General features: G+C 32.9%; 1 protein-coding gene across 1 annotated transcript in view; it reads right to left on the bottom strand.

Moving 5' to 3' along the window:
• Window positions 1-4,892: 4,892 nt before the first annotated feature.
• suclg2 (succinate-CoA ligase GDP-forming subunit beta) overlaps window positions 4,893-15,673 on the bottom strand; it is a 160,527-nt gene continuing 149,746 nt past the window's right edge. Inside the window, exon 11 of the mRNA XM_051122645.1 lies at window positions 4,893-5,515. Coding sequence (XP_050978602.1) covers window positions 5,400-5,515 — 116 coding nt within the window. The 3' untranslated portion in view covers window positions 4,893-5,399. The remainder of the gene's footprint in view (window positions 5,516-15,673) is intronic.

Here is a 15,673-nt window from a genome sequence, read left to right as displayed (position 1 = left end):
AAAAAAAATTCAGGAATGTTCTCAATATAATGGACTTCTATGGTGCTTGCGAGTTTGAACTTCCAAAATGCAGCTTCAAAGGGCTCTAAATGATCCCAGCCGAGGAAGAAGAGCCTTATCAAGTAAACTGATTGGTTATTTTCTAAAGAAATTGACAATTTATATACTTTTTAAACTCAAATGTTTGTCTTGCCTAGCTCTGCGTGAACTCTGTGCATTCCGGTTATGACGGTTAGGGTATGTCGAAAAAAAAATCTAATTTTCTTCTCCAAATTTAAAATTGTCCTAGTTTTACCTTTTTGTAAAGGGTGTTTGACCCTCCTTGCGTGTTCCCTTTGTAAACACTGGGTCGGTATTCTGCAGCGATGTAGGACGATTTTGAAGTTGGAGAAAAACAAAAGATGGGAGTTTTTCGACATACCCTGTCTTGAATCGGAAAACACAGATTTTACGCAGAGCTAGACAAATTGACCCTTCTTCCGTGGCTGGGATCATTTAGAGCCCGTTTGAAGCTGCATTTTGAAAGTTCGAACTTGCGTGCACCATCCACTATATGGAGAGAAATCCTGAAATGTTTGCTTCAAAAAACAATTTTGTCACGACTGAAGAAAGAAAAACACGATGACAAGGGGGTGAGTAAATGATCTGTGAATTTTTGTTCTGAAAGTGAACTTCTCCTTTAAGGTGCTTCTCTAAAAGTTTAGCCTTGGGTAAACTAACAAAATCATCCATAACAAGTTAAATATGGCATCATAATCACACTTAATTTTATTATTTTTTAAATCAAATCACCTTATCTTTTCTTGGTTGCAGAAATATCAGAAATATTATGTATATATATACTATATAATAAATTACAAATTATAAATTATAATAAATAGATAATGTGTATGTGTATGTATATACACTGACCAAAATTATAAACGCAACACTTTTGTTTTTGCCCCCATTTTTCATGAGCTGAACTCAAAGATCTAAGACTTTTTCTATGTACACAAAAGGCCTATTTCTCTTAAATATTGTTCACAAATCTGTCTAAATCTGTGTTAGTGAGCACTTCTCCTTTGCCGAGATAATCCATCCACCTCACAGGTGTGACATATCAAGATGCTGATGAGACAGCATGATTATTGCACAGGTGTGCTGTAGGCTGGCCACAAGAAAAGGCCACTCTAAAATGTGCAGTTTTATCACACAGCACAATGCCACAGATGTCGCAAGTTTTGAGGGAGTGTGCAATTGGCATGCTGACTGCAGGAATGTCCACCAGACCCGTGAATTGAATGTTCATTTTCTCTACCATATTCCATCTCCAAAGGCGTTTCAGAGAATTTGGCAGTACATCCAACCACCCTCACAACCGCAACCCACGTGTAACCACACCAGCCCAGGACCTCCACATCCAGCATCTTCACCTCCAAGATGGTCAGAGACCAGCCACCTGGACAGCTGCTGCAACAATCGGTTTGCATAACCAAAGAATTTCTGCACAAACTGTCAGAAACCATCTCAGGCAAGCTCATTTGCATGCGCATCCTCCTCATCGGGGTCTCGACCTGACTGCAGTTCGTCGTCGTAATCGACTTGAGCGGGCAAATGCTCACATTTGATGGTGTCTGGCACTTTGGAGAGGTGTTCTCTTCATGGATGAATCCCGGTTTTCACTGTACAGGGCAGATGGCAGACAGCGTGTATGGCGTCTTGTGGGTGAGCGGTTTGCTGATGTCAAAGTTGTGAAACGAGTGGCCCATGGTGGCAGTGGAGTTATAGTATGGGCAGGCGTATGTTATGGAAAACGAGACGCTGTGACAAGATCCTGAGGGCCATTGCTGTGCCATTCATACACGACCATCACCTCATGTAACAGCATGATAATGCACGGCCCCATGTTGCAAGGATCTGTACAGAATTCCTGGAAGCTGAAAACATCCCTGTTCTTGCATGGCCAGCATACTCACCGGACATGTCACCCATTGAGCATGTTTGGGATGCTCTGGATCGACAGATACGACAGCGTGTTCCAGTTCCTGCCATTATTGAGCAACTTCGCACAGCCATTGAAGAGGAGTGGACCAACATTCCACAGGCCACAATCAACAACCTGATCAACTCTATGCGAAGGAGATGTGTTGCACTGCATGAGGCAAATGGTGGTCACACCAGATACTGACTGGTTTTCACTAAATTTCACCAAGCTGATCAATCACTAAAAACTCCCACAGACCATGTTTTCATGCCATTTCAAGTCTTATTTTTATGTAACAAAGTGGTTATATCTGAGTGTGTACATTGTTTATTTACTTTTTCCATTAACGCCATTGTATTGTTCATTCAAACTGATTCATGAATGCATAACGCGAACACGAGGCGGGATTTATCGCATGAACCAATCACAGCTGAACATAACCAGTCATATCCAATCATACTGCAATGGAGGCATTGCCTCCTCTCACATGACTTTCCCCCATTCATTCTCAAAACTCACTGCACACTTTAGATGGTCTGTTAAAACTCAATGGGCTCAGGGGAGGCGACAGAGACACGGACTCCTGCTGTAACTTTACCTGCTGGTGTTGCTGTTGGACGATGTTTCGAGTGATTTCACTTTTTAATGTTATATTTTGTAATACTGGCATTATTTTATTTTGTAGTATGATTTTTTTTTTTCCTCATCAAATATTTTGAAGAGAGGCTGCCTCCCTATATGGACATCTTTTTTTCATCCAAGTTATAATCTATAGATATGGATTAGAGCTATTTGAAATAATAGCACGAATGGCATCTGGAATAGAATTCATGACTGTCAGGTCTATTATTCCAGGTAGAAAGAGTGAATAAAACTACGATTGAAAACGAAAACTGTCTAGATTCTGTAACTTTTTCCTTCTTTTTCATCCTCCACCTTAAACCTCGAACTCCTTGTTAAGGAGACAAAGAGAGTAATTTAAATCGATCTTAAAGTGCTGCAATTACAGAATCCCAGGCTGCAATTCTATAAGAGGGAAATGGATTTCTCTGCCCATCTGTGCTATATGGCCAAACCATGAGACCTGAATATAAAGCACTGACTAGATAACAAAATCAACCACCTGAGAGCGCTTTCGGCCAACATTTTCCCTTCAGCTTTGTTGTAAAACATATCCATCGTTGTCTTTTATGGCTCACCGCAATAATGCCGCACAGGCTCCACGAGATGAGCCTCTTTGTGAAGTTTTACAGTGGCAGAAGGCAATCCTTTAGACGACAATGCCTCCTACAGCTCAAGGACAGCGAGAGGTCAGCAAACTGGCAGACTTATTCCTCAGGCAAGTTTTCAGGAAACTTCAACCTGACCTTGGGAAGTACCGAACGTTATTAAACTCATACGGAAGAGCTCCAGACATCCGTTTTTGACTCCCACCACAACGCACTGAACTGGCAACACATAATGAGTGAATAGCCCATGTGTCTGACAACCCAAATACAACATCTACAAGCACATTGCTGGTTTATGAACTAATAAATTTGTGGCTGTTACCGCTAAACGACACAATAAATAACCAATATTCCTCAACGGATGACTTGACCTTACTGTCCAGGGAGAAAATTGCGCTTTTCAAGAAAAGGCTGGCGATCAGTTTCACGCTAAACTCAAAAGACAGATTCCTAAAGTGGCAATTACCATTTTGACATCCGTTCTGAGGGAAACAAAGGGCTGGAATTCTTTCAAAAGTCCAAATGAACAATTACAAGGGTGTATAAAGAAAGACGGCTCTTTAAAATGCAGTTTACGTAATGAGACCAGCAGACAGAATAGCTTTTGAACTACTATATCCACAGTTTCCCATCATCTTAAGGGTTTTCAGCTCATCTGTATTTACACAAGAAAGCGGCGCTAATTTTGGTCATTACATTTACTCTCCTCAACACACTCACAAACACAATGACCTCTGAATTATACAATGACGCCGCAAGAGCATATTCTAAAAAGACTCCCAACTCCACAGGCTAATCCATCAACACACTTGTATTTGACACGGTGAAGGAAGAGCTTGAAATAGGCAATTATTGAACCATCTCCTCGATTTACACCCATCCGCACCTCACCTTCACATGTAACTTTGTGGATACGTGCGGCACGACATGGCATCGCTCGGTCAAAAATCAGCACTTCGCAGGCCGTGCGAGTTGGTTTCGGAATTTTCGCGGACGCTCGAAGATCAATTTGACTGCGAGGCTGAAGAGTGAGAAGTGAGCGGACATCAGGCAGAATGAAAAAGTGCAAGAAGACAAGGAGAAAGTGAGACAGAGTTCTGTCGCTCGAGGCACTTGATCTGGTCCGGGTGTCCTCTCGGATCGCCTGACAGATAATCCATTAAATGTTCCAAGCCGCTGACAGGGATGGATTTCAGAAAACGCCTCTGAACACACACTCACACACAGTGTAATGCTGTAATTATTACTTGTGGTTTAAAAACGCATTTTCTTACGGTACTCCCATTTACAGACAATTATTGTGATTCTTAATCAAAAATGAAAAATATATATATTTTTTAAATTGAAATATCTTTTATTTTTAACATTGCGGACTCATTTTTAAATATACATTAACATCAATACATTCAAGATTACAAAAGCTTACATTTATTGTGGGCTTTCAGTTTTTAAAACATCTTCATGACAGGCACAGTATAAAAACCACCACTTTATGCTTATTTAAAAATTAAAAACTAAATGCAAGTGAATATACATTGATGCATATGCGTATCACTAATCAATATTGCATTCGTAGTCAATCGTAGTCAATAGTTTTAAATTTTATACTCATAAAAAAGACTTATGACACTCTTATAAACAAAATAAACCTTAAGTCAAACTGGGACGGCAATATCATATGGAGATTAAGAAATCAATATCAGATTTGAGATTTATTTCACAGTTCAATCATATAAAAACGAGGCTATTCCACCATATGACACTGTGATATTTCATGGTTTACATAAGGCGATGAACATTCACTATTGGGATTAATATGGAATGCGATTAAAGTTTAATTAAAAATAAAAATAAATCTACACTTCTGATCAGATCAAAGGCTTAAAGTAAGGCAATGAATAGTTATTTATTGAGCTTTAGAAATGGCTGCTTACAGCAAAATTATTAACTCCGGGAAAAGTCACGTTTCCCAAGACTGCCTTGTATTTAGGACACTCTTAGAAGTTGGGGTCTGTGAAGAGGGTCTCAAATACAGTACTGTCCCAAGAAAAACTGGACAAGATGCCCAATGACTCTGTAAGTCGCTGCGGTTCAGCAGGCAGGTGTGTGAATGAAGTGTGTAAGGCTCTGTATATGTCACGGTGATTCTGGCCACAACTCTAGTGGTGTATGTGTGTGATAATGGCGTGTATGCATATATTCATTTATTTCTTGGCAATGGCGGCAACAGCTTTCTTGGCGGCATCATCAAGGTCAGTGGCAGAGGTGATGGGCAGCCCGCTCTCAGACAGGATACGCTTCGCCTCCTGGACATTAGTTCCTGAACATCAAAATATAAAACAACAGCAAACACACTTGGGTTAATGGGGCTTGTTAAGCCTTCACTTACATTCTGACAGACACACACAATCTCAGGGATGCATATTCTATCAGCTATTTTGTTTTTAATTTTTGGCATCTGTAGGTATTGGATATTTATAATAACCACTGCTGGATATTTTGGATATTTAACCGTGGATGCTCACTTCTCATCGCCATTGTAGCTGCAGTCGTTTATGATTTTAGCTCATACATGTGATGTGTTATAATTATTTTAACTATTTATTTACACGTAATGTACACGTAACTTGAATAATTTATACAATACCAAATTTATCATTACATTCAATTGCTTATATCTATGGCCACACAATATGATATAAACAAAACGAATATAAATAAAATAAATAAAGAAGAAAAAAAAAAAAAAAAAAAAAAAATAATTCAAAACATTTTCAAATAATTAGGTTATATCTAAAATATGCTAAAATGCTAGCAAATAAAAACAAAATTTTGTGTGTATTTTTTGTTTAGGTCTAAAATATCACCCATGACATAATACAAATCAAACATACTATTAAAATCAATCGATTTTAAGCTGCATAATATAAAAATGTTTGTAAATAAATAAATAAATAAAATAAATGTAATATAAACAACACAGAAGAGAATAGAACAGAACAACAAAATATAATACTAAATCTACTAGCTAAATACTAAATCTAATAAAAACAAAATATATTTTTTGTGTGTATTTTTTGTTTAGGTCTAAAATATCACTCATAACATAATACAAATATAATTAATGTCATATATATAAAAAAATATAAATGAAGTAAAATATCAAATAAATATCAAAAATACCAATAAAATCAATATATAAAAATGATATAAAATGATATAAAAATGTTTGTAAATAAATAAAATGAATATAATATAAACAACACAACAGAACAGAATAACAAAATATAATTCCAAACCTATCATTAAAATAATTTGGTTATGTCTTGACCCGCATATTATAAAACAATACTAGCCCAAAAAAAAAAAAAATTGTGTGTATTTTTTGTTCAGGACAAAAATATCAACCATAACATAATACAAATATAATTAATGTTATATAAATAAATATATAAATATATATGACATAAAATATCAATATCAAAAAAAAAAAAAAAATACCAAACATACCATTAAAATCAATTGGACATACGTAGGCCCACATACTATAAAAATAATATTTATATAAATAAATAAATAAAAATGAATATAACATTATTAATACAACAGAACAGAATACCAAAATAAAATACCAAATCTACCATTAAAATAATTTGGTTATGACTTGACTATGACAAATAAATATATATATATTTTTGTGTGTATTTTTCATATATATATATATATATATATATATATATATGAATGAATGAATAAATATAAAATAATATATAACATTTCAAACCCATCATTAAAATAATTTAGTTATGTCTAGACCCACATATTATAAAACAATACTAGCAAATATAAATAATTAATAAAAAAAATAAATAATACAAATTATTAATTATTATTCATTACAATATATTGTATATATAAATGTATATGTATAGATGTAGAAATATATATACAATATATATGTCATATAAATAAAAATATAAATATATATGACATAAAATATCAATATCAAACAAATATTACCATTAAAATTAATTGGTCACTAATATTACATTACACAAATGGAACTAATTACATAAAATTTTATTAGATTATAAAGATAGAATATTAAGATTAAATATAATATTATATTATATATTAATTATATTATATTATGTAATAGTATATAATTAATACTATACAAAACAAATATATTATTAAAAATATAATATATAATATAATATAATATGATATAATATAATATAATAATGCTTATCAGCATCAGCCTGTATTTCAATATTAGTGCATCCCTACCATCCTTACAATGAGGCCTAACAAGAAATCCGTCCATAGTTAAAGAAAAAAAAGCTCAACATTTTCTCAAAATGCTGTGACTGGCAGGGGCTGAGTTTGGGGAGTGTGTCTCTGCTGGTTTGACGGAGCAGTGGTGTTGAAAATGCACTGGGATCGTTCCATTGGCTGAAAAGGACAGGAAATGTTCCATTGGCTGAATGGCAGTGGGGTTGTTCGTTCCATTGGCTGCAAGCGCGAGTGCTGCATTCATTGGCCGGAGGGATGTGTCGTTGCCAGCTGCAGACGTCCCGACTGAGCACGCACTGTATCATTTTGCTTGGGCTGCCCTTGCGGTCTCTACAGTGACTCTGAATGTCACTGAACTATGGCCCCCCTGACACAGGGCCAGGGCCCGGGGCCAACACAATAAAACAAATCAGAAAACTACTCCACAGGGGTCAAAAGGACAGAAACGGACTGAGAAGAAAAGGCAGAAGGACAAGAAGTAAAGGGAATGGAAGTTCTAAGATGTAAGTGGAGGAAGAACAGATGTGTGTGACTCTGTTGAGCAGTTGTAGGTGTTGATTTTACAGGTGAATGTGGAGATTCAGGGAGAACATCTCACTCACAGGAAATTTGTGTTAAAAAACAAGCCTATAAAAAGATGGATTTCCAGTTTTTTTACTTTAACTTTTAAATGTTATTTTTAAAATTCTGAAGAAGCTATTTGAGCAAAATGGTTTTTAACAATGATTGAAACACTTTTTTTTTTAAAGATTTTTTAAGATTTATTTTGACAGGACAGTATAGTGACAGTAAGTGGGAGAGGGGCAGAGGGGGGATCAGGAAAGGTCCACAAACTTGAAATCAAACTCGGGATGCCTGAAGCGCAATGGAGCGAAAATATATTTCAACATTTTCCATAACATTTTTTTACATTTATTTTAAAATAAAAATATAAACATCATTATATATTTAATAGTCATTATTTTTTAACTTTATTGAACTTTATTTTACATTTTAATTATTCATATACTTATTTGAACTTTGTATTTTCTAAACTACTATATATTTTATAATAAACTATGTTTTGTTTTATTAATTTATAACTATTTTATTTTATTTAAAAACGTATTTAAACGTGTTTTTCTAAACTATTATACATTGTTTCAATTAGTCATATACTTATTTAAACATTCATTTTTATGACTATTATATATTTTGTTTTATCTAGTAGCGTTTGTTTACTTTTTTTTTATAAAATTCATATTTTATATTGTTTAATTTAGTAAATTTATACTTCAACTGTAACTATTATACATTTTTAAAATAATTTTGAATTTGTTTTTGTATTTTTGTATTGAAGTTTTTTTTTTATTTATTAATATACTAATTTAAACATTTATATTTTTTAAACCATTACATATTTTATAAAATAACATTTTTTACAACATATATTTTGTTTTATTTAACAATCTATAACAAATGTTATTTTTATTTAAAACCTTATTTAACCGTATTTTTCTAAACATTTTATTTTATTTTTTTTTATTCATCTGCTTATTTAAACATTTCTTTTTATTTACCTATTATACAATTTGTTTTATCTAGTAATGTTTACACATTTTCAGTCATTTTGAACTATTTTTAAATGTATTTTTGTATTGTACTTAATTTTATATTTTAATTACTCATACATTCATTTGAACATTTACATTTACAATCATTTATAACTATTCATATTTTATTTTAAAACGTAAACGTATTTTTCTAAACCATTATACATTGTTTGGTTTTATTTATGTACTCATTTTTATTGTACACTTTTTACGTACAGCAATATACGTTTACTTTTCGTTTTATTTTTTATAAACTTCACTACATTTTATATAGTTTTATTTAGCTCATTTACAGTTAAACTTGAACTATTACACATTTTTAAATGTATTTTTGTACTGAACTTTTTTATTTAATAAATCAAATAAATCTGAATATTATCAGATTGGATCTGCAATTCTACATGTGCCAAAATATGTCTTTTAATGTGTCTGTAACAGTTCAGGTGACATACTCACATATAAATCTAAAGTATCTCTACGTCAGTATACAAGTATACGTACATGAGCGTGTGTGTGTGTTGTTGTTGTCCTGCAGTGTAATTATGATAATACTCGCTCTCTCAGGAGAGAGGATGTTCTAATCAATAGCAGTTTCATGAGGAATTCAATTACCAACACCACTTAACTACTGATATTTCAGCGCTTTTGTCCGCTCGCACAATAACTCATTTCTAACACGTCTCCCGCATTTGGCAGCATCAAACAATCAATTGTATAATTTCATTAGCAGAGGGCGAGGGCGAGCGGGGCCGTGTGCTGGGAGTATAGAATATCTGCCGACCGCCGCTGCTTGACAATGCTGAGTCGTCTGAGGGCAACGAGAGCAAACTTAAACAAAAGCCATGAAAAATACTTACATATATACACACAGCAATTTTTTTTCATGGACTGCTCTGATTGCCAGTGACGGCCTTGTGCGAGTCATTTCTTTGCATGTGTTATATACGTGTCTGAATATGTTCTGTATATGGTAATACCTCACACACATACTGTATATTGATCTCAGGATGTAAGAGCTGACAGGTCTGTACTCACTCACTGCCACTAGGTGCTGCTAGAGACCAACTTAACACCAAAACCAAGCAGAATCAATCAGTATGAATTGGCCTATGCCTCTAAACAAAGCTTACGTTACAGTATATAATGTATAAACATACATACTCATTATGGAACTGACATAATATGATTATGAATAAGTATGCACAAATAATAACAATGAGTTTTGAAAGAAGCTTTATCAGAAAACTACTGAAACGTGAGTTTTAACCAATACAGCATGCATTCAAAAAGTTTGGGTTTGAGTGGTTTTGTGTTGTTGTTGTTGTTGTAAAGAGATTAATACTTTAAGCAGTGCAAAAATTTTTATAACAGATGTTTTTTTGAGTATGATTTCTGAAGGATCATGTGACTGGAGAAATGATGCTAAAAATTCAGCTTTGCCCAACAAGAATAAATTATATTTTAAAATATCTTAGAATAGAAAAGTATATTACTGTATTTTAAAAACAAATAAGTGCTAATATCTCAAAATCTCACAATTTTTAAACAGTAATATACACAAAAAATTATATATTTTTTTAATTAAAATATTTTTAAAAATCAATAATAAAATGCAAGATAACACACATACTCGTTATGGAACTCAAAATAAAATGGATTATGAATAAGTATGCACATATAATAATATAATATAATAATGAGTTTATAGAGGAGCATTATCCGAAAACTACTGAAATGTGAGTTATCATAACATATACAACATCTATTCAAAAGTTTGGGGTTAAGAGTTGTAATAATATTTCACAATATTACTAATATTAATATTACTATATTAATTAATACTAATTAATAATATATTTTTAATCAAATAAGTGTGATTAAACATTACAAAATCTCAAACTTTTAAACAGTAATATACACAAAATACTACTTAATAAAATAATATGTGACCCTGGACCACAAAACCAGTCATAAGGGTCAGTTTTTTTAAATTGAGATTAATACATGATCTAAAAGCTGAATAAATAAGCTTTCCATTGATGCATGGTTTGTTAGGATAGAGCAATATTTGGTAAAGATACAACTAGTTCAATATATGGAATCTGAGGGTGCAAAAAATCAAAGTAAATCGCCTTTAAAATTGCCTAAAATGCATATTACTAATCAAAAATTAAGTTTTGATATATATACAGTAGGAATATTACTAAATATCTTCATGGAACATGATCTTTACTTAATTTCCCAATGATTTTTGCCATAAAGGTAAAATCAATCATTTTGACCCATACAATGTTTTTTTTTGGCTATTGCTACAAATATACCCCAGCGACTTAAGACTGGTTTTGTGGTCCAGGGTCACATATGGTTAACCTGTGTTAAATGAAGCTGCAATGAAGTGCTAGAGCACTTAGGTACTAGTTAGTCCAAACCACTATTTTGGTTTCCAGCAACAGTATTCTGTGCACGGAAGTATGTAAGACTAGAAAGAGAAAAGTAAAAAAAAAAAAATTAAACAGCCTCCATCCCAGTCATGGCAGAGCAGATAAAATTGATTTGAATGCTTTTGAGCTTCACAATATCTTGCATTTTATTATTATTATTATTTTGCTTTTTTTAATATGTGACCCTGGACCACAAAACCAGTCTTAAGTCGCTGGGGTATATTTGTAGCAATAGCCAAAAATACATTGTATGGGTCAAAATTATAGATTTTTCTTTTATGCCAAAAATCATTAGTAAATTAAGTAAAGATCATGTTCCATGAAGATATTTTGTAAAATTCCTACTGTAAATATATCAAGACTTAATTTTTGATTAGTAATACGCATTATTAAGAACTTAATTTGGTCAACTTTAAATTTTCTCAATATTTTGATTTTTTTTGCACCATCAGATTCCACATATTCAAATAGTTGTATCTCGGCCAAATATTGTCCTATCCTATACATCAATGAAAAGCTTATTTATTCAGCTTTCAGATGATGTATAAATCTCAATTTCGAAAATTTGACCCTTATGACTGGTTTTGTGGTCCAGGGTCACATATGTAAACTCTTACTTAAGAATTTCATAGAGTTCCCCACTTAATTTGCAGAGAAATGTGCAAAATGTCAGTGGATTCTGAACAGCTCTGATAACAGGATGCTAAAAAAAGATTAAAAACCATTTCTTAAAACCATTATTACAAAAATATGATTTGTCTTTAATTATTTTATGACTTTAAAGTGAATATGACGCATACATATAATCACATTTTATGCAGAAATCATACTTTTCCCTTGCAACGGTAATTTTTTTTTTTTTTTTGTTATATTTATGGGATTTTCATACCTTTATTGTGAGAGGACAGTGGAGAGCTGACAGGAAAGTACTGGGAGGAGAAAGGGAAGTAGGACCCTGAGGAGGGATTCGAACTCGGGTCGCCGTGAGCGCAGTTGCGCTATATGTGGTGGCACTAACCACAAGGCTATAGGTACCGACCTTGCAACAGTAATTTTAACTGGTAGTAAAATCATAAATGAAAGAGAAATCAAAATTAAGAATCCCTTTAATTACCCCTGAGATTTTAAAATAAATATTTTAACATTTAAGTATCACATTTGCATGTTCACTCTTCTCTGATTTTACAGTTCTCACTAATCTTTTCATGATTTAAATAATTGTTAGCTTTTCATTAAACTCACAAATGCCCTTCAGTTACTTTACCAAACCCATTTTGGGAAACCTTGATGTGATATAATATAAAATGCACTTTATGTTGTTAATTACAATGAATGGAACATGGAATGGAAATGTCTGAATATAATTTTAATATGAATCTATATGACATGCATTGCATTTCAATTTAAATTTGCTCAAATGTTTTTGAGTTGTCTGAACTGAGTACCACTGATCTTATACCCAAACAGGACACTTGTCTTAGGTGTCTACACGAAGAAGCTGATTGTGGAAAAGCCGAAGGAAGACAATATGTAGAGATGTACACATGCACACACTCTGATATGTACTTGAAGTCTTTCTTGGAAAGGTGTGGCTTATGGAGAGACGGGGTAAGGTAAGAAATGGGCCTGAATCAATAGGCAGCTAATACAACTAAACTCTAAGCTGGGAACCATCTTATAGCGATCTGTCAGACATGATCAGCCACAGACAGAGAGACAGAATAGACGATCGATCTGTAAGCAGCATGCAGCCTCTTACACCCATTACTGAGGGCTTTCAGGCCACTGTGGCTAATTCACTTTTCCAGAGAGGGCAGGCGAATCCGAGCCACTGTTGCTTCAAGGCATTTTCATTTGGATGGTAAAATGCTTCGTGAAAATTGCGTGTCAGTAATTACTTTCACACTATGTATTATATAGAGGCTTTTAGCCATTTAATTTAAAGGGCTAGTTCACCTCAAAAAATTTAAAAAGAAAATGATGAAATTACTAAAATTTAATTTAAATTAGGGCTGTCAAATGATTAATTGCGATTAATCACATGCAAAATTAAAGTTTGTGTTTACATAAAATATGTGTGTGTACTGTGTATATTAATTATGTATATATAAATACTAGGGCTGTCAGTTTAACATGTTAATTAGTTGAAAAAATAATGCGATTAAAGTATTTTTAAAATTACGCGCTGGCCCCGCCCCCAAACCAGTACATCATCTTATATTTTATACAGATGATTGCTGACAAATATGATGCAGGTCAACAACTCCATAAATGCAGTTATGCCCTAAAATTCAAGATATTGGTGCAAAAAATGCCCCTGTACAGTACATGTCTCATATTTTATATATTTCACATATCAGACAATATCACACAGGCAGCAAGAACAATATGACAAGATTCTGTCCCAAGTTTATCATGAGCTTAAATGTGATTTTATACAACATTTCAGTAAATAAGAAGTTGATACTGATATTTATACACTATATTTAGCCATAGCAGAATTGTTGCACTGATCAACACAGCAGTGTTTAGCTTCTGAATGAATCTGCGTTTTGAATGAATCGTGTGAATCAATGATTCAAAGGCCCATTCATTAAGAGAGCCGTTCTTAATTCCTAAATGAATCAGCTGTTTGAATGAATTCAATTGAATGATTGAATGACTCACAAAGACATTTACCGCCACCTGCTGGCAGATTTAGTTTCTTATTTAGAGTATTATTTCATTAAAAAAATAAAATAAAATAATATAAATAAAAACATTAAAGGGATAGTTCACCCAAACCTACTTGATACTTTCTAATTTAACAAAAAATAGCTTTAAATAATCTTTTGTGCGTATTTTCAGTCAAATTTATTTTGCGATGAATTAGATTACTTAATTGACACGTTATTAATTAGATTAAAATGTGTAATTGACTGACAGCCCTAATAAATACACACACATACATGTATATAATTTATTTATTAATATATTTATATTTACATATAATTTATATTATACGTGCATATAAATATTTTGCATATAATTATAACATTTTTCTTAAATATACACATGCATCTGTGTATTTATACATACTGTAATAAATACACGCAGTACAAAAAAATATTAGGTAAACAAACTTTTATTCCTCATGTGATTAATCATGATTAATCATTTGACAGCCCTAATTTAAATATATTATTAAAATTATTTTAACTATAAATTTAATAATACAATTTAATTCAATAATACAAATATATTTATTTAAAAATTCCGTCCGTAAATTTTTAAAGACTGTGCTGGTTGCTCTTTTCCATGCAATTTCAATGAATGTAAAACTAAGGCATTCAAGTTTGCAGAAATATCAAAAAAATGGCCCATATGTTTTCTGCAAGTCTTCTAAAGCCATTTGATAGCTTTATTTGAGAAAAAGACAAATGACATTGCCCTCTCGACACCTGTTCAATCTTTCTTTTGCGAATCTGAGAGAAGCAGTGATGTTTGTGAATGAATCATTCGTTTGAGTCATCACAATGATTCATTCAAGTTCTCAACTCACTGACTTGAAGGAACAGTTCACTCAAAAATGAAAATTCTGTCATTAATTACTCATCCTCATCTTGTTTTAAACCCGTAAGAACATAATTTCATCTTCAGAACATAATTTCAGATATTTTTGATGAAATCCGAGAGCTTTTTGATCCTGACAGCAATGCATCTACCACGTTCAAGGTCCAGAAAGATAGTAAGGACATAGTTAAAATAGTCCATGTGACATCAGTGGTTCAACCGTAATTGTTAAAGCTAGAAGTAAACGAAAATAATGACTTAATTTAACAATTTCTTTTCTTCCACGTCAGTCTTTGCCATTGCTGTCTATGCAGGGTCAGAAAGTGCTCGGATTTCATCAAAAATATCTCAATTTGTATTCCAAAGATGAATGAAGATCTTACGGGTTTAGAACGACATGAGGGTGAGTAATTAATCATTTAACCATTTAAACGGTATTCAATGACGCATATTCAATGGCCCACATATGCATTTCCTCCAAAATTGCAAATATTATCAGAATATCTAATATAAAGCTTGTCCTATATTTAAGCGGTCCTCAGAAGGACAGGGTACGGCATGGACAAACGAGGGGCAGAAAACTAATGGAGTGGAGTA

Source organism: Labeo rohita, chromosome 11 (genome assembly GCF_022985175.1).
Source record: "Labeo rohita strain BAU-BD-2019 chromosome 11, IGBB_LRoh.1.0, whole genome shotgun sequence".
Classification (NCBI taxonomy): domain Eukaryota; kingdom Metazoa; phylum Chordata; class Actinopteri; order Cypriniformes; family Cyprinidae; genus Labeo; species Labeo rohita.
The sequence above is the reverse complement of the archived record's forward strand: the minus strand, read 5'-3'. Positions and strand labels throughout refer to the sequence as shown.